The sequence below is a fragment of the Corvus moneduloides genome, chromosome Z, assembly GCF_009650955.1.
Source record: "Corvus moneduloides isolate bCorMon1 chromosome Z, bCorMon1.pri, whole genome shotgun sequence".
Classification (NCBI taxonomy): domain Eukaryota; kingdom Metazoa; phylum Chordata; class Aves; order Passeriformes; family Corvidae; genus Corvus; species Corvus moneduloides.
The window spans coordinates 23,122,959-23,141,444 of record NC_045511.1 but is presented as its reverse complement, the minus strand read 5'-3'; the positions used below and the strand labels follow the sequence as shown (position 1 = coordinate 23,141,444).

The following is an 18,486-nucleotide window of genomic DNA, read 5'->3' as shown; positions in this document are numbered from 1 at the left end:
AGAGATCTGCATCTCAAACAGCTGCACAGGCTTCAGTGCTACATCGACCTTGAAGATACTTTGCACTGCCAGGGTATCTTAAACGTCTCAGGGAGCTGGATTGTTCAGAACAGATGCCACAGACAAATCTGTGCAATCTGTCATCGTCCAGTATCACACAATGGCGAAATACAAAAACAACATGGACATTGAAGGCCTCTAATATACCATAGATCAGGATTTTTTGGTTAAACAACATTCAAATTTAGGGAACAAAAAAGATAACCAATTTACTTTTACTGGCTCAGTAACTGCATAGCTAATCTAAATATTTAGATATTTTTTAAGTTTCTCCAAGAATGAACTGACTTTGAAAATTTAACGTAACACAACAATTCATTTCAAATGTAAGAAAAATTTTATTGGTCCATTAAACATTAAATCTATAACAATACATTCACTCAGTATACAAAAGGAAGTGTCCATAAAAACCATTAACATGCTATAAAGGCAAAGCTGTTGACTATTTTACAAGTAAGATCTTACAATTCTGGAATCTTTACCAATCCTTAAAAGTCAAACTGTTACAGTTACTAAAGACCACAACACTTGCAAAAAAGTTAAATAAACTGGCAAACTTCCACTTCACTGGGCTACAGCTTAATAAAATAAAAACACACATACACACCAAAAAGTTCCCTTGAGATATTAAGAACCTTGAAAAAGACTAATTAAAATCCCCTCACCATTAAGAAAATGTGTTTCTATTTTGACTGTTTTGCATCCAGTTTTTGAACATGGCATATATGAGACTGAACACCACACATCAGTGGTGAACAAAAAGCAGACACTGAACCCATATGCTCCTAGTAAATCTTTTCTCAGCTTCTATATTACAAGTAGAATTATTTTATCTGGAATTTAATTCTCCTCACTTTAAGTCTGCATGGATGTCCAAAGGACACCTAAGCACCTGGATGTGTATCGATAAGAGCAAAACTAAAGCTATGGCATGTCAAATGATCCATTATTTCCCCATAGTTTTCCAAAATTCTTGGCTTTGCACTTTCTTCTTGGCTTCACACTGAGGCTTCTTTGGCAAAAGCATGGCTGCACTGCTGCACCCTGAAGCTCTGGTGAGCATAAGCCTTAGAAGCTTTAGGCTGCTGGAGTGGTTTCAAAGCTGACGACTGCAGCTCTGAACAAGTCTGTGAAAATCTCTGTACGCTACACACTGGGAACTATTGGAGACTGGCAGGCAGCAGGGAAGCAAGCTGGCTTATATCTGAAATAAATTCTAACTTTTTAAAAACATTATTGAACAGGTGTAGAAAAATCAAATCCAGATTCAATAAAAAACCTCCGAACAAACGGGATTTAAGGCCTACTTGAAGCCTACAGAATTTCTTCGGGCATTAGAAAGCAGTCATCATGCCAGTCTCTCAAAGTTGCTGCTTCAAACTCTGCACAGTGTGTCTGCATCCCCATCCTAGGGCACCTGGGCCATGAGGATGTAGAAAATGCAGAGACATACCAGTTCCCAAGCTATGTAGCCTGTTCTGAGTAGAAACAGCCAAAGCTTTCTAAGCACTTGACCCCTGGCATTCACTTGTACAGTCATGTGAAACACTGAATTCAAACTACTGTTTACAAAACTGAAAACACACGTAAAATGTCATGGCGTTCATTATGTGTTTCCCTCCCACAAGAACTCGTAGGCCACTACAGGAAACAAAGAAGCAGTTTTCACAGAGGAAAACCAATCCATGTTATAAAAACTATGATCCTTGACTCTGCTTCAATGCTGCAGGTTGTCCTGCTATGAAAAGGAAAGGATCAGTAAGACTTGGCAAAGTGGTCTTTGCTAGTTTCTAGCACCAAAGACATCCCATTTGGCAGGCAGCAGGTTGTCTGGGAATGAACCAGGTTTACAATGCCTTTAAAAAACGAATCCAAGGAGAAAAAGGCAAATAAAACAAGAAGATATAGCCTCCAAGCAAAAGACTTCTATTGCTTCTAAAGCCCAGAAGGAAAGATGAGAGCAAAATTTTAGCTGTGGATGATCTCAACTCATCTAGCCACACAGGTACAGTCTTGTGGTATTTTGCTTCATCAACTTACTTAGGAGAAAAGCCTAGCAGTTTATAAAATCTTTACAGTGCAGTTTAAAAAGTCTGTAGATTACTTTGTTGCTGATTTGCTCAGATGCCCACGATACTGTGGGCTGCTAGCCAAAGTTCAAGCAGCACTATCTGAAGCACTCAAATTTTCCTGACGCCATCTTTCAAAGCCAAAGAACTGTTAAAAATCAGTTTTTTCACGAGTGCAATGGTTGCTTCATTAATAGCAATGTTCTAGCCCAGAAATGGCTGCAGCAGTAGCTGACAAAGCAATTACGCGTGCGTAATTTATAATCTCAAAGCGCTTATAGACTTGTAAAAAGGTGCTAAAACACAAAATAAATAAATAAATAGACATGCAGTGTTTATGATTCTGAGAGGGGACAAACCCTCTCTCTGAACTATGCATACATTGGCAACACTGAATTCTGCATTTTAGAGGAAAGCAGCCCAACCCAGCCAGGATTTACCATGTTAGCTAGGCACGCACAAGCTGCTTGAACCTCATGGAAATGCTTGAAGGAGAAAGCTGAGAGTATCAAAAACATGCAATATCTCTGATGTACGATTGCAGTGGAGCTGCTTACTTGGCATCCAGCTGCAAGGGCTGCCTGCACACGTTGAGGAACTATGTGGCAAACAGCAAACAAGCATATCCACCTGCTTTCCACACATTCCTAGTAAAGTTCTATCGTTTCATTTTTTAGTCCAGTTACTTGGATTCAGACACTTGCTCTCTGACTCTGTCCCACTTATTTTACCCCAAACAAGAACCATTCAGGACTGTGGCTCTTGGTTGCCTTCACGAGGAAAAGTACAATTGTTCCAGTCTCAGACGACAGTGCAGCAGTGAGGTCCCAAATAATCTTTATGATAGCAAATTTGAAAAAGTAGAAAAAAGCCAACAAAATTGCTTCACCTTCTCAGCAGAACTTCTGCCAACACTGTGTTCCTCCCAGAGTCCATTAAATGATAGCATTAGTTCAAATTTAAATGGAGGAAATTTAGTATAGGACGTGTTCTCTGGTCTTGATGTCTTTATAAGCTTCCTCACTTCACACAGCCCAAACCCACTAGGAGCCAGACATGCTGCACCACTTACGTCTGGGAACAAATTCAATGAACAACATGGCACAAGGCAGGATAGAGACTGTGCAGTGAACTGCCTCAGCAGACAGTCACCCACACTTTCAGCTATAGGGAGAGAAAGTTAACTGTTTACAGCTTAAATGTAAAACTACTCATTTATTTACAAAAGCATCAGGCTACTTGTGAGTTTTCCCACTTAATTTCCCACTGCACAGTAATACCTGAAGCAGTCTTATCCCCAAAGGTTTGTCAAGCACAGATTGTTTGGTCTTCCACATGCACTCTGGGTCTGATTGTGCCCTGTACACACTGGTGTAACGTACAAGGCAGCATCACCCAGTCACAGGCTCAGTCCAGGTTTTCCAGTTCTAGTGCCACCTGAATTAATAGTTATCACAGCAGTAGGTATGAAGGCACTTCTTAAAAAGTTTTTTTTTTAAAAGCCCATTTGCATGAACTGTTTGGAATCTATGGGCTGGGAATTTGATTCCTTGACCCGAGCCGAGGATTTTATTAGGTAGTTGCACATGGAAGTTCACAGTACAGATTTTACACAGAATGCTAAGGCTGTAATGTTTGCCTGGCCAGCAGGAAGCCTTGTCTTGGTGAGGAACTAGTCTTTGCACACCCAGGTGCCACTAGTTACTGATTCCTTAGAAAGGCCTGGAAGTCCACAGCTGGATCTGGGGCACCATGGACCCAGAGGCCCTTGAAGTTATTTATTTTGGGGGTTTTCCCCCGAAGATTTGCTCAGAAGTAGACAAAACTGTGTAAACAGGCACTGCCCTATTCCCACTCTATGTATACCTGCAGATCTAGATGCTTTAGGTTGATAGCCGGTAGTAGGGAAGGATGGAGGAGCAAACCAGTGAGGTAAGTGCTGTGTAAGAAGAATGGACTCATGCCTCACTGTGGACTTTCATTTAAAGCCTTGTTTCCTCTGTGCAAAACCTATTTCCCTAAAACAAATTATATTAAAAAGGGCACAAGGAGGTGCAGAAAGTCCTGATGCAATACTGCATAAAATAAGTGTTTTTGTAAACAGGAACATCAAAGGGCCACATTTGTGACCAGGATGCCTACTATCAGCACCAGACAACAGGTACCATTCCCTGCCTTATAACTTGACATAGTGCATGCCTTCTTCCATAAAGCTCCTTTCCCCAATTGTTCTGTTACAAACACATGGCTAATTTAGGGGAAAAAAGCTTCGTTTCTCATAGTACAACATATATGGCACTAGAAGGCAATCTTGCAGGCCTGTTAGGACCAGGCAAGGAGAATCAAGAGCCTGGACTATCGCAGTTGCAGCACACAACTATAGCACTGGATCAAAATTGTTTGTCAGAATTGCTACTACGAGTTAGGTGGGACAACTGTTAGTCATCATTGCACAGCCCATAAGCTCTTATCTTAGAGGTTGGACAGATAAATGCTTCTGGATTGAAAAAGCATTTATAAAGGCCTTTTTCAGATGCAGAAGTGTCTGTGTAGTGAGACTCCAAATGCAGGCAGAAGTGTCCTGACAGGTCCCCATGCTAGCAGACCTCTTGGCAGGATCAAAACCTCCCAGCAGAAGCAAAGGGAAAGAGAAAAACCTGCCTCCCTGTCCAGAGCTATTTGTTGCTTTTGTAACTCAGTGTCAAAGCCCAGATTCAACTGCTATTTTTAACTCTTGATGCAAACAAGAAGAACACCAGGGCAGTCACTGCTGGACAGACTCCTCCTTCCCTCAGATCTCAGGACAGATGTATTTTGAGGCTCTAATCGGTGGAATAGGTGGTGTAAGTAGAGAGGACTTCAGACCTGAAGATTTTGTTTTAGGTAAGAGTGCACAGGGTGGGGAAGATCACATCCCTGGAAAGCTCCAAGCAGGACAGAAGCCCTGGGATACCATAGCAACAAGGCAGCTAAAAATGGTAATGAAAGCAGGACCAGAACTGAGATCCGAGATGTTAAGATTACTCACCAGGTGGGCATTAGCCATTAATTATTGCAACAGAACAACTAAGGCATGCAAATGTTTTGGCCAACACATTGGCCTCTGTGTTGTGCTTTTCTCAGTTTTGCAGAAAGCAGTGGATGAAGATTTAAGGCTCAATCACATTTTTTAAAAAAGACCTGCTAAATTGGTTGATATTTCACACTGTGCATGTGTGTGAATATATATGTCAAGAGAGAGAAGACAAAAAACACCAGGACTAGCTTAAGCCATAAATTCATCCCACCAGAATGTAGATAACTATGTGGCTTCAACCTTATTCAGCATTCAGGGCATTTGAGCTGTTGTTCTACCACCAAATCATCTGCTTAAATTAAAAAAAAAAGGTGACAAGGTAGTATTTAATATTGTCAAGTCATTTGTACTAAGGCAGCTGCTTGCTGTATTTGTGTCTTCTGGTTTTGCTTTTCTGACTGCTTACTCCAGTGCTTGGAATAGGAGTCCTACAAAAGAACTGTCTCCATTAATATATTGATCGGTTAAGTCCCATCCCAACAGCAAAACTAGTATCAACAGAGGAATATAAAAATATAGCAGTTAGAAAAAATACTTTCCAGCCAACACACAAGCAGAAAAGATGACAACACACTATAGTCCTCTTCTGACCATCAATGCATCTAAAATATTAAAAAACTAGTCATGGAAACAGAACTGAAGATCCTGGGAGATCTTTAGATACAAGCTGAAACAGCAGGGTAGAAAAGTAAACAAGTACCCCACTTTTAAATTTAACAGCAACTGGCAGTGCTCTCTTAACTATCATCTTCTCAACAGCAAACATTGTGAATAAAGAATGTACCTTTTCTTACATCCCCATGCAGTACACTCAACTTTTGAGTAACCTGGCAAAGCAAAATTGGACAAAATTCAGTTTGAGAATTTGTGTGTAGAACTCCCCTTCAGTTATTAACTGGGCTAAATCTGAATTGCATAAAATATCCAGGTGCCTTTAAAGTAACAATAGAATAAATACTTTACTATCATTGATACACTCCTTTCTCAATCCAGGTATAAAATAACTTAATATATTTAATACTTAGATAAACAATTTTTAGTAGATCCTTTGGCAGTCAAATTCTCATATATTCTCTTATTTCTACAGAATTATTTAGATAGGTTTTTGGAAAAAAATTATCTGGATACTACTTACAAGAATTATATGCTGTACAAAACAGCAGTCCAAATCACCACTGCAAACTGTAAAAGAAACAGTTAATGAAAGAGTATAAAAAGGAATGAATCCATATTTGCTACAAGATACCAAACATTCATGGGGAGTAAGAAGATACCATCTGCACCATGATTTTTTCTTTTCTTGTCAATGAAGCCAGAGAAGGATTGTCAGTTATTTGAAAAGCATTTCACTTATTCCAGTTTATGCAACAACTGTGTTTTATACACACCACACATAAGCATTGTAAAGTTTCAAAACGGGTTTGTACCCTTAGGCAATGCTTGCTCATGATAATAAAAAATGGTAAAAAAAGTCTGCAATCATTTGTTTAGTCTGACTAAAAAGGTAGTAACTGGTACATTATGATAAGTGGGTAAAAGGTGTTTCCTCATTCAAAAAAAAAAAAAAAAGAGAAAAACTTAAAATGACCTTTTGACTGTTCACACTGAGAACTCTCTGGTTGGGCAACAGAGTGGAGCAATAAGAGTCCATAAGTATAGACCAACACAAACCCAACAGGAGACCATCTTAATCCAGAAGATAGACCAGGTTCCAGTGAAGAATTTTTCAATCTGAGCACTTTCATAACTGTTATAGGGGAAAAAAAAAAATGGAATGAACTTTAGCAATAAACAAAAGACTTTAACTAGGTTAACCCATAGAAGGAAGCAAGAGAGAGCAGCCCTTTATAGCGCAAGATCTTGCTCAAGAATGCCCAAGAAAGACTTGTAATGTCTCTTCAAACTTCTACCATAAGGGTAGGAAACACCCAAACAGCAGAACTTCCCATTCACATCTTCCCTCTCAACAGAGAGAGATGTTAATTTCTCAGCATTAAAGAAATACACTTACTGGAACCAGTGAGTTACTGTCATCATCACATAGAGAGAAGCCAGGAAGAAAACAAAGTGGAAGTAGGCATAACTGTACACTGTGCCCTTCTTCTCATCGTAAACCACAGTCTGGCCTCCCCTTTTCTCAACATGCTCTTCAGCATCAGCTGTAAGAGACAGGAAACAAGAAAATTTTGCAAATGTAATGAGAACTGAAAACAGCAGCTGGCTTCACAAAGAACACAGGAGAACATCTACGGTGTGATTTGGGAATGCGTGATTGACACAGAGTAACGCCTGAACATTTCCTTGTCCTCAGAGCATGGGCCTAAACCCTGAGCCAAAAACTGGACTAACACTGAAATCCTGCCCTGTATCAGCTTCCTGGCTTGCTGAGTAGATTTTGAGCATTGAGAGCATTTAAACTGCTCTACCTGTTAATATTTTTCTGGCAAGACCAAGCTGATAATTCTGATTGTACCTGCAAACAGGACACTCCCTTCCTATCTCACTCCTGAACTGCAGTCCCTGCAGAGCTGCTGAGCCAGAAGTCCAGCAGCCAGTTACACACAGAGGCATGCAAAAAACCAGAGATTACTCTTTGTATGTTGCAGTAATGAAACGTACTTTAAAGAATTATTAACTAGCCTAGTATTTTTAAAATGGTGTTGTGACATCCCTTGCTTCCCTCTGTAGCCTAATTTGGAGCACTTCATCTGCTTCAGTTTGCTTTCAGTACTCTATTGAAGGAGGGTATGAGCAGCTCTCCATCCACAGCTGTGTCCTTACTCTCTTGGGTTTGGTCCAAAAGCCACAAATAAGGTAAATTGTGCAGTGAAAACATAATTACCATCTCCATCGGGTACACAGCAAAAGCAGCAACGAGCTACCTGTGGAACAGACAACAGGAAGAGGGTAAGAACCTGTGCTACAGCAAAGCAGAACAGTTGAGGAAGGAAGGTCTGTTATGCCTAAGATACAGACACTAATTTAGAAAAGTCTGGTTTGTATTTCCAACCAGCACCAAACTCAAATTAGAATTTGCCCAGTAGCTCGTAACAGCGGTTTCCAAGCTTTGGAAAATTGTGCTCAGTAAATTTGAAGAAATGAGCCAGTCTTTAAAAATTACTCTAGCCACTTTACATAACTCTAGGTACAACGCAGATGCAAATAATTATGACAAAATGGAAAAGCTACACTAAAGAACATTCATATTTAGGGGACTTACCTATTTAGATCTGCATATAAGAGCTCTTTAGGACATTTCTGTACTAAGATGAAAGTATAAGGAACTTTCAAAGCTCTGATGCATGGGTTGGAAATCACAACTGTACCAGTGTAAGTCTGAAATATACTTATCTTTGCAAGATTTTGCTGAAATGCAGCTAGAATGAGCACAAGCAGAAGGAGTAAAAGCAGAAACCTGGTTCTACTGTTTTATTTAAATGAAGATTTCCTTTTTTTTTTTAACCTGATGGATAAAGAAAAGCTAAAATTGACACTTCTTGTGTTGAATGGTAACATAAATGGAGAAAAGGTGTTGACCATCTATTAAATAAATAAATTTTAAGTATATTTCTTGCACCAGAATACAGTAAAAGTCAGCACTTTCTGTAGTGCATCACCAACATTATTTCTACTGATAATAACCTTCTCTGGGATTTATTTTGCTTGTGGTCTGATTAAGACAATGAACTCTGTTAGGAAAATTCACTTCCCTAACTATCACATCAGTCAGTCTTTATAATATGAAAGTGCATTAACTTTGTGTATTTATATGTTATTTATATCACAGTATACTGTGCAATGTAACGAGGCACTGGAATTTTACTGGAGACTTTGGTATTGCTCATGTTTAAGTAAAACAAACTAAAGGAGAGCCCAGTCCTGGAAATATGGACTTTGCTTCTTGGAAACTTAGAGCTGTCCATGAAGGATAAAACATGGCCCTGGACAGCCCACGTAAGGCCAGCATCCTAGAGTGTCTAAAACACCTTTGAAACCGTATCAGCATCATAGATAAGTAACTATCTCAAGACTGATTTAAAGGATGTCTGGATCAACAGACAAGCAGCAAGACTGCTGCAGAAATAGTTGCTTTGCAAAGTTTTATTATGATTAATAATGGTGATGTGGGTGCTAGTGATCAGCCAAATCACACTGCATCTGAATCCCTAAAGGGTAGAAGATCCCTGTGTAAAACCACATTTGGGGTGCCCCAGCTTTGTTGGGACACCACATACACATGAATAAATATTTATGCTTTGCACTTCTAAACTTTATGTTTTAGCTTCTGCCCTCTTACAGGGGCTGGTTGCATGTTTTCACAGACAGTAGGTCTTTAACGTAAAGTGTCCAGCAGAAACATCAAGTAGCAGGTTTACCCTGCATATCAATGACTACCTGTACTCACTGGGTTCATAAAGTCAGGAATAGCCAAAAAGCTCACTCTGTTTCAAAAGACTGTCTGAGAGTTTAGACAAAACTACTTAAAAAACCCTTATTCTCTACCTCTTTCTACTCTTGTTGTGCCAAGCCTCACCTGAAGTGCCAGCTTGAATTACCCTGAGGCTGCACTCACATTCTGAAGCAAGCACTGGGTTCCCTTCAACATTTTAACCAGTTGTAATTAACTCTTGGCACAGAGTGATGACATTAGCAATGCTGGCATACACGCCCCTAACCCCTAAAACTCCAGCACAGTTGACAGACCCTCTCTGGGCTGGGAGGCAAAGGCCCTTTGGCACAGGGAAGGCAATCAGAGTGCTATTAGTTGCTCTTTACCAGTCATTTCTTTATATGTACATTCAGTGGCTCTAGTACACTCTTTAAAACCCAACAGTCCAGAACTAATCCAGCGGGCAAGTACTGTGGCTGATGAGATGGACCTTCCCAGTGAGGGGCCACATCCCAAATACACACCGTGCCAGAAGTCCCCAGCCTTCCCGCTGCTCCTCCACAGGGCACAGAACTCACACCTCTGGTACAGGCCTCCTACAGTGCAAGGCTGGCAGAGGAGGTGCAGGGGCATGAAGGGCAGCTGTTTCCTCTCCAGTGCTCCCCATCCTGTCCCTCAGCACAGTGTGGGAAGGCACAGGCCCCATCTGGACCTGCCTGAGACAGGCCACGCCAGGTCTCGGTGCGCCATGCTCAGCTGGCTGCGAGGGCTGGGCTGGAACTGGTGCCCTGTCCAGCTGCAGAATCCTGCCATAGGGAAGCGCTCCTGGCACCCTGGCACTGAAACGTGTCTTCCTTCCCTACGCCCAGCTACTGCAAACACCAAAGGCCTCAGAAGATAGCTCTGTGTTTTTGAACTCTCACAAGCACTCTGATTAAAGACTTGTGAAACAGAAGCTAAAATTGCAGATGCAAGTTAACACCAATGCAGAGACAGCTAGGGATGGAGACTCATCTTCCAAACACACACATGTATCTGAAAAGCATCATTAGCAAGCCTAAGCAAGGGGAAACTGTTACTCAGCAAAACCCCACTCATTTCCCAGAGTTTTCTGGGTGTTCCCAGAACAAGGAAGCCACAGAAACAGGCAGGTGGAATGAAGAAACTTGAACAGCTGAAACAGGGACAAGAAATACGATCAGAGATGAAACCATAGGCAAAAAGAAAGGAAATACTTATGTATGGAAATAAAAATAGGAGATAAGAATTTGGGATCATAGTTGCTATGAGAACAAAGGCAACCAGGACTGAAAATGTTCAAGAATGCCTCCACTTTTTCTTCTGGTAGCTTTCCAACACACTTTTCCCTTAAGTAAGAGGACATGAGCTCATGTGGAACACAAGATTTACAGGAAGTCTGCAGGATGCTGAATGAACTTTAAGAGCAACAAGTTATTTCAGTACATAAAGGCACCTCCACAGGACCAGCAAGACCTACAGAAGGGCCAATGTGGACAAATGTTCTGATGAGTCCTTACCCAGAGGCACATGGCATACATACTATCAAGACTAGCTTCTGTTTTCAGATTACTAGCCACCAAAGACAACAGAAATAAAAGCATGGGAGAAAGTCTGCACAAAAATCCTGTGGCAAGAAGCAAGAACTCACTTCGGTTTCAGCTGTTGCATATATTCCTCTCAGTGCCTCTGAGCTTGCACGTGTTGTTGAGGTCAAACTAGGAGGAAAAGAAGATAGCGTCAAACCCCTGGGCATAACTATAACCCCAACAGGGTAACTCTTCAACATCACAGCAAACATAAGCAGTCTACTCCCATGTCTCAGCTAAGCATTTGCCTGGATGCTATCATCAAGCACTAGGTATGTGAAAAGTTTGTCCTGCACTATGTATAAACCAGCCTGGCAGATGGCCACTGCCCAGCTCAGACTGAATCATGGGCTCAAAAGTAGGTCACTCCTGAAAGGTGATGAATTCACCACCATCTGACAGCAGCAAAATCTAAGTGCTCCAATTTGCAAGTCAGAAGAGATCTCCCCTGCTGTGCACAACCAATGCTTTCATACTCAGTTCACAGCCATCACTTTGGCTCAGCACTTCTGTAAAGGCTTTGCCAGCGAACTCACAGGTCTCTGGCAGCAGTCAGTTTTCAAAAGTAAATTACCAGCAACTGTTGTCAGTGTACCAGTTCCTAGAAATTACTTTCTTGCATGACTGTAGTTATCTGGGGGGAATCCCTTCTAGTTTCTTCTTACAGGAAAAACTTCTTGACCAGTCCTGCTCCTTTAGGACGTGAAATGCAAACTTCCCATTACCCATAGGAAGGCTTTGGGGTACACACTGAGCCTTGGTAAGCAATGCCTCAAAACACTTCCCTTGAAAGTGTTCTTACCTCCCCAGCTACATGGTACACTTCAGTGGCAGGCTACATGTCTGTGTCCTGAAACACCTCCCTGAAGCACTGGAAATGCCCTTCTAATGTGAACTAGATCCATGATATCCATATCTATATATTTTGTATCAGAACAAAATGGAACACATGTATATTTGATAAACAGAAGAATAAGTCTCTTGTTTACACTTCACAAAAATATGAAGGGGTTTCTGTATGTGAATTTTGAAGTGGAGTGAATCAGAAGCAGAACCATCTCAAAAACCTGCAGCAGACAGGCAGTGCTGTCTCCTGGCAAGCTGCACAGCCAAAACAAGTGACACACTAGCTTTCAATCACCAGCAACTCCCTGTCCCAGAGCATGACTTCATTTATTGAAATGAGCTGCAATAAGACAAGGCGAGCATCAAAGGTGAGCATAACGAGCACAAGAAGGGTTTTTTTAAAGCAGATCAATGGCAAATCCTGATGGCAATACTGTGCTCATCATTTGTTCAAAGGAAGCCTTAAAGCGTCCCAAAGAGTTTGTTTGTTTTAAAGACTCTCAAGGCAGTCATAGCCTCTGCCAGGAGGCTACAAAAATTTCAGACGGATTTTTCAGGTGAATGTAACTGTATGGAGTTTTAGAGTTTGACCTCGAGATTATTTGGGATCATGGACAGGTGGATTTTTTTTCCCCTCTGCCTCTAGATCTAAATTTGATCTAATGATTTGATTCTAACGAGATGTATTTGTTTCAAAAGTTGTATTATCTTGTTGAATATTTTTAGCTGAAACTTCTAAAATTCTGAAGCTGAGGACAATACAAACCTTCCAGCTCAGCTCTATTTCACACCTCTCTGTGACTTTGCATGCGGCCTGCTGTAAGCCTTCACTGTCTGGACCACAACATTGCATTTACAGAAAGGTAGCTGCAAATTCCTAGACTTACCAAGAATATAAAATGCAGCCAAACAGAATCGTAGTACCCAAGCCAGTAACCAGGTTTTCATCTCTGTGCAGGCCTTGACTGAATTCAGGGACACAGATTGTGATATTCCGGTTGTTTTCATCCAGGACTTCACAAAACAGAACAAACAAAAAGAACAGTTTGCAGAGCTCATTTCATTGCATTTTAAAGTAATCTTCAGACTAAAGGCTTTCACTGAAATATTTTTACTATGCAAGAGTAGGCAGGTAAATTTCACTTGTTTCTGTCTATCTTTTAGAAAGATCATAGGGAAAAATTGGTAAATCTGACCTGGCAGACTCTGTGTTTCAGGCAAAACAAAAAATGCAACTCAGGAGGGTGCTAAAATTTCCTGTTTGACCACAACAGACAAACAAGGAAAAAAAACCCCTGTTTTGTGAACTAAGAAATAAGAATTTGGAAGTCTGCCAGCACTTCACCCAAGGCTACAAAACCATGTAAGACCAAGATAGTACAGACCTCAGACCAGAAATTTCTTTCACAGCAAGGGTGCCTTGAGGACAACTATGAAATCCATACACAGTTAAGAAAGGCAGTCGGTAGTTGCCCTGTTCTCAGACTGACACACAGAAGACCAAGGAAAAAAAGATGCACCAGTTACAGGCAGATTTTCATCTTGGCATGTAAGCAAATTCTTCTTCTAGGTCCCTGAAATGAAACCAATTCAGTCCTTGATGTTCCAAGTTGCATCTGGCTTTTTATTATCTCCCTGGAGTCAAGGCAAGGCATAGAGTAGCCTGCAGCATCACCCCAAAGCAAGAAATGACAGCTGTACCTTATATCAAATCAAGAGCTTTTTGAGTCAATGCTACTTAAGACATCTCCTTTTTCCTTCCAGCAACCACAATGTATCCCTATTGAGGCAGCACAACTGTTTGTACGGGCAGAGGGAAGAATGCAGCAAAGACTACATCCAGGTTAAAAATAAACTCAAAGTCAGTCCCCTGACCCAGTGGGAGAGGACTTTGTACGGCCTGCACAAACAGCTTTATCAGCACACAGCAGGGACAGCACTGAGGTGAGAGCGAAAAAAAGGATGACCAGCCTTTATGGAACACCTTGGCCAGAGATGCACAGATTCCCCCACCTGTGTCCATTAAGGACATGTCTGCAGACAGGCAGGTCCACTGCTTGGCAGGTGTTTTACCAATTCTGGCACCATAAAGCTAAGGCAGGCTGTAATTAGCACAGATTCAAGAGACATCACTTTTTGTTTGCTCATTCCTTCTAAATACATATCCAACTCTTAAAGGGTGTGGCAAATACTTGTAACTTGCATTTTCTTCAGGCCTTGTATGCAAGATGTCCAATTTGGAAATCCCTCCTTGACAAATGAGTCAATATTAGGTAAGTTCATGGCAAACCTGAGTGACAAGGCCTGGGACACCATAATAAGTGCCAGCATCTCGCACATTGTCAGGCACACGCCACTGTGAAAGATGACAGGCAAACGTGGAGTCCTTATCACATGGACGGGGAGGAAGGAGCATCTCTGAGAGCAGATGACAACCATGAAAATTCTCAGGCACGGGAAGACAAGGAGATCTAAGAGTGTGCTTGATGCATACTCTAACAAATGCAATAACTACACTTGCAATACATACAAGAGGAATCAGAACATTTACATAACTGCTGAAGACTTTTTCTGTGACAGGCATGAAGCAACACAAGGCAAATGATTTAATTCCACATATCACTTTCTTCCCCTTCTTTTTCATTTTACACTGTGTCAAGACTTTTGAGTAACTCAGAAGCCTTCTAAATTCAACTCCATATTAATTCAAAACACTGCTAAAGTTCTGTAAGTAAATTTTACACCTAAATACTGTCTGGTTTACTTCCTAACTCCAGGATACTCTTGCGTGTGTGTCTGTATCTACACAAGTGTGACAGATTTTTTCTGCCAACTCTCCCCTTTCTTCTTGAGAGGTGTCTGTGTAAACTTTTCCTTCCTGCCATTGGATTTATTTTCCTCTAGTTATTGTTGCTTCTGCTATTGAACACCAAAAGTTGAGCAATAATAAAGGATGTTTTAGTACTACTTCAAACCAGAAAGATCTTCTCTAAGTGAAAAGAATGCTTCCAGTCCAAACATATGAATCTGATATTTATTTGGGTAAAGGAAAGTTTGAATTGTGCTGTAAAGTCTTGGTGTTTTTGTAGCATAAAGAACTTAAAACTCTAGCGAGTTCCATACTCCTGACTTGCAATGCCAGTGGCTGAAAGGCAAGTGGAGTTCAAGAACTCTGCTGAAGAACAGCATCATCTCAACTGCAACATAACTCCGAGATGTAACTCCAAGTCCTTTCTTGGAATATTTCCTCTCAAAACAAAAGACATGTGGTACTCAAGTTTTTGGTTCATGAGGAGTCCAGGCCTACCTAACAGACTAATTCTAGGAGCAAAACATGTCATATTAGTGTCCACTTTGATGGCCAGCACCTACGACCTGGACCTTGTAAACTTTTGGATGGAGCTGATCACCCGGCTTGTTCCAGAGGAATCCAAGTTTGTTCCAGTCCTTTCCTATCACGTGACCTAACACATTAGGTATATTGTCATATCCTATTTTATGAGAACGTGTACTTGCCATAGGAAGAACAGACTACAAGGCTCTGGGAAATTTATTCTTAGGAAACAGGACATGGTGCAACAGATGCAACTCACCCAAGATAAGTTAAGCACCCCTAGACCAAAGCATTTTACTCACATGGAGAGTTCCAATTGCACAGTCTCTTGGCTGCTCAGTTTTATTTGTACTATTTGCAATTTCTTCTGTGAAGAGCAAACCCAGCACTTCTATATGCCTGAGTCTGTTAATCCAGGTTTGCTAAATTCTTGCTTTTAATACATGGCATGTCGGAAAGAATTTACATAAAGCGTTAGATAACTTACTAGTTTCTGGTGGTTTGCTGGATAGTGCAGAGAAAGTGAGGTACATGACATAGCAGCTGATAACTCCTGACTGCAGCAAACCAGAATGGGGCTGGCCTTTACAAGAAAAAGGAAAATTAGTTATTTTTGTAGACTGAAAACTGAAAAAGAAACTTATATCCTTTAAAGAACAGCACACCAGTATCTTTTGTTTTTTACTTAAGGCAGTTAGTAAGTGTTTGAGGCAGTTTAGATACAGTTCCACTGACCAGTAAAGAGAAAAAAGTCTATTTTTTAGTTCTGCCGGTTGTTTTAGAAAAGCATTAGAGATTGCCATGTAAGTAAAGAATCATCTCTGTGCTGTTCTTTCGCCAAATGCAGCAGCTTTTCAAAAGCTATTGACAAGCTGCCACAACAATTTTATTTGCCTGTAAAATCTCTGTTGGAGTCACTCTACTATTTTCAGGCCCAATGTACGCAAGATACTAACAGCACACACAATATGAAATACTGCTGGCAACTCCTCCAGGCCTAAACTTTACAAATCCCAAGAAGTCAAAAGTAAATGGTGAAACAGTGGTGAGTGCATTTGACAGCTACCACTGCCAGACTTAGATAAATTTCACAACACAGTGCCAGCCATCAGCAGGTGAGCCTTCTTTACACTATGTGCCTGATGGCACACCCAAAATGTCTCACACCTCTGTAGTTTTAGCAGTCAAGCTGACAATGAGCCACAGCAACTCACAATGTAGATAAAGAGTCAAGAGCAGCACCAATTCTGAACTATCATGAGATTTTCTGCCCTGACATGGCTTATGCCTCCAGGCACACAACTGTGGCAGCACCAGGAATCCAGGAGGAGGAGAAAGGTCAGTGGACTCACGATTCTGGACACAGGGCGATATGGCCACCAGGGACACAAAGAGGCACAGGCCACCGTTCACTCCAATCAGGACCTTGTTGTACATGCAGCCCTCTGAGCGCGTGTAGAAAAGAGCCATGAGGACCAGAGCTGCCACAGCGATGGAGTACAGGATGAGAGTGACCAAGGCAAGCAAACCATTCCACACCTGCTTGTGGTTTGCACCTGCAGTCCTGGGGAAAGAGAGACAAGCATCTTATCTTTGTCTTCCCTTGCCCAAAACATAAAATTCTAACAGCTGAATAGTTCATATCCTCAAACACAAAAGACAGTGTTTACTTTCCGGAAGCATGCACGCATCACTACACCAACACAGACTCCTGCAAGGTTCTTACCCATGAAGCAGAGGGAAACATTCCTTATCCCCAGTGTTTATCTTCTGTACCATCACAATCAGCTCTTTCTGTAATTATAGCCCAACGCTGACTCCTAGAACTCCCAGAAATTCTCTGGAATCAGCCCATCAGTGTATCTCAGCTCAATACTTCAGAGGTTTCCTCAGCAGCAACTCCAAGCGTCCCAGGCTGGGCTAGGGAGTGGTGCTCCCCACACAATGAAACCAGAGGTGTATTGCTTGGCCATGGCCTCTCTTCTGCTCCTTGTACTACCTTGATAGTTTTACTACTCTCTCAGTCAAAAAACCTCCTCTCCACTTGGGTCTAACCACTGGTCTTCCTCAGCTAAAGTGTGGTCCATCTTGTTTTCCCTTCTTCACCTTCCAAGGGTCTCTTGCAAAGACCACCAGCATTTAAAAGAAGAAACTAAAACAGTTGTTTTGACACAACGGGCTGTTTGGTGGATGTAAAGTCTTTTCAGTGGGGTTTTTTTTTCTGTTGTTTTGTGGAAACAGGACTTATTTTAAGAGAATATCTAATGTAAAGAAAGCTAAAGTTAAATGCTGGTGTTGGAAATCTTTCATCCACAAAAAAGCAGCTACAGTAAGTACCACTAAAAATATCTGTGGTATAAGGACTTCTCACCTCTTCCTCCCTGAAACAGGAATCGAACAAAGCTGAAGGTTTGCTAAAACTCTTCCTTAGCAGGTGGTATTTTAATTAGAACAAGAGAGGACTGCAAGAGCTTGTAGAGGAAGAAATGTGAGACAGAAAGTGTGGAGGTAGAGGCAGGAGAATACATGTGGGAAGACATGTATTTTTTAAATTGATGAGAGGGGAAGGGCTAGGAAAGTAACAGAAAATACACTTGAACCAAAAATGCAGTCAATGCCCAAATGGTGTATATCCATGTTGATAATGGAATCTTGCATATTTAGATGACAGGAAAGAAGTTGAACACAAATTTAGCAGTTCTCATGTTGAGAAAAAAAACCTGATGTGCATTAAGCTGACACAGAAAAAGCAGGATTTATCAGTTCACAATACTGCACGGAGTTTCACTATTACATTTTGCAAATCCAGTTTTATTCTCTTGCACCGTTCTACTTAGCATGTAGATGCTAAGATGTATTTTCATATAAAATATAAAATAACTTAAAGTAAGAGATTTTTGCATCCCAAGACACTACTACTTAATGGAAGCCAAGCAATTCAGCTTAAGAATAAAGCAGCAGAGTAGAAGTGAGCAATGAGGAAACATTTCTGTTGGGGAAGGAGAAAGTTTATGAAGCGAATATGAACAGCTCTGAATATTGACATTCAACTGTCTTCTTTCAAAAATTACATCCATGATACTTCTACGTTATTTGTTACAAGA

The 18,486-nt window shown here is 41.1% G+C and overlaps 1 protein-coding gene across 3 annotated transcripts in view; it reads right to left on the bottom strand.

Annotated features, from left to right (window-relative positions):
• Positions 1-374: 374 nt before the first annotated feature.
• SERINC5 (serine incorporator 5) overlaps positions 375-18,486 on the bottom strand; it is a 50,102-nt gene continuing 31,990 nt past the window's right edge. For all 3 annotated transcript variants that reach the window (XM_032095182.1, XM_032095183.1, XM_032095184.1), the window contains exons 6-12: positions 16,735-16,946; positions 15,870-15,965; positions 12,936-13,062; positions 11,265-11,331; positions 8,048-8,087; positions 7,217-7,364; positions 375-6,952 (exon numbers count right to left, since the gene is read on the bottom strand). In XM_032095182.1, the coding sequence (XP_031951073.1) occupies positions 6,805-6,952; positions 7,217-7,364; positions 8,048-8,087; positions 11,265-11,331; positions 12,936-13,062; positions 15,870-15,965; positions 16,735-16,946 (838 nt within the window). In that variant the 3' untranslated portion in view covers positions 375-6,804. The remainder of the gene's footprint in view (positions 6,953-7,216; positions 7,365-8,047; positions 8,088-11,264; positions 11,332-12,935; positions 13,063-15,869; positions 15,966-16,734; positions 16,947-18,486) is intronic.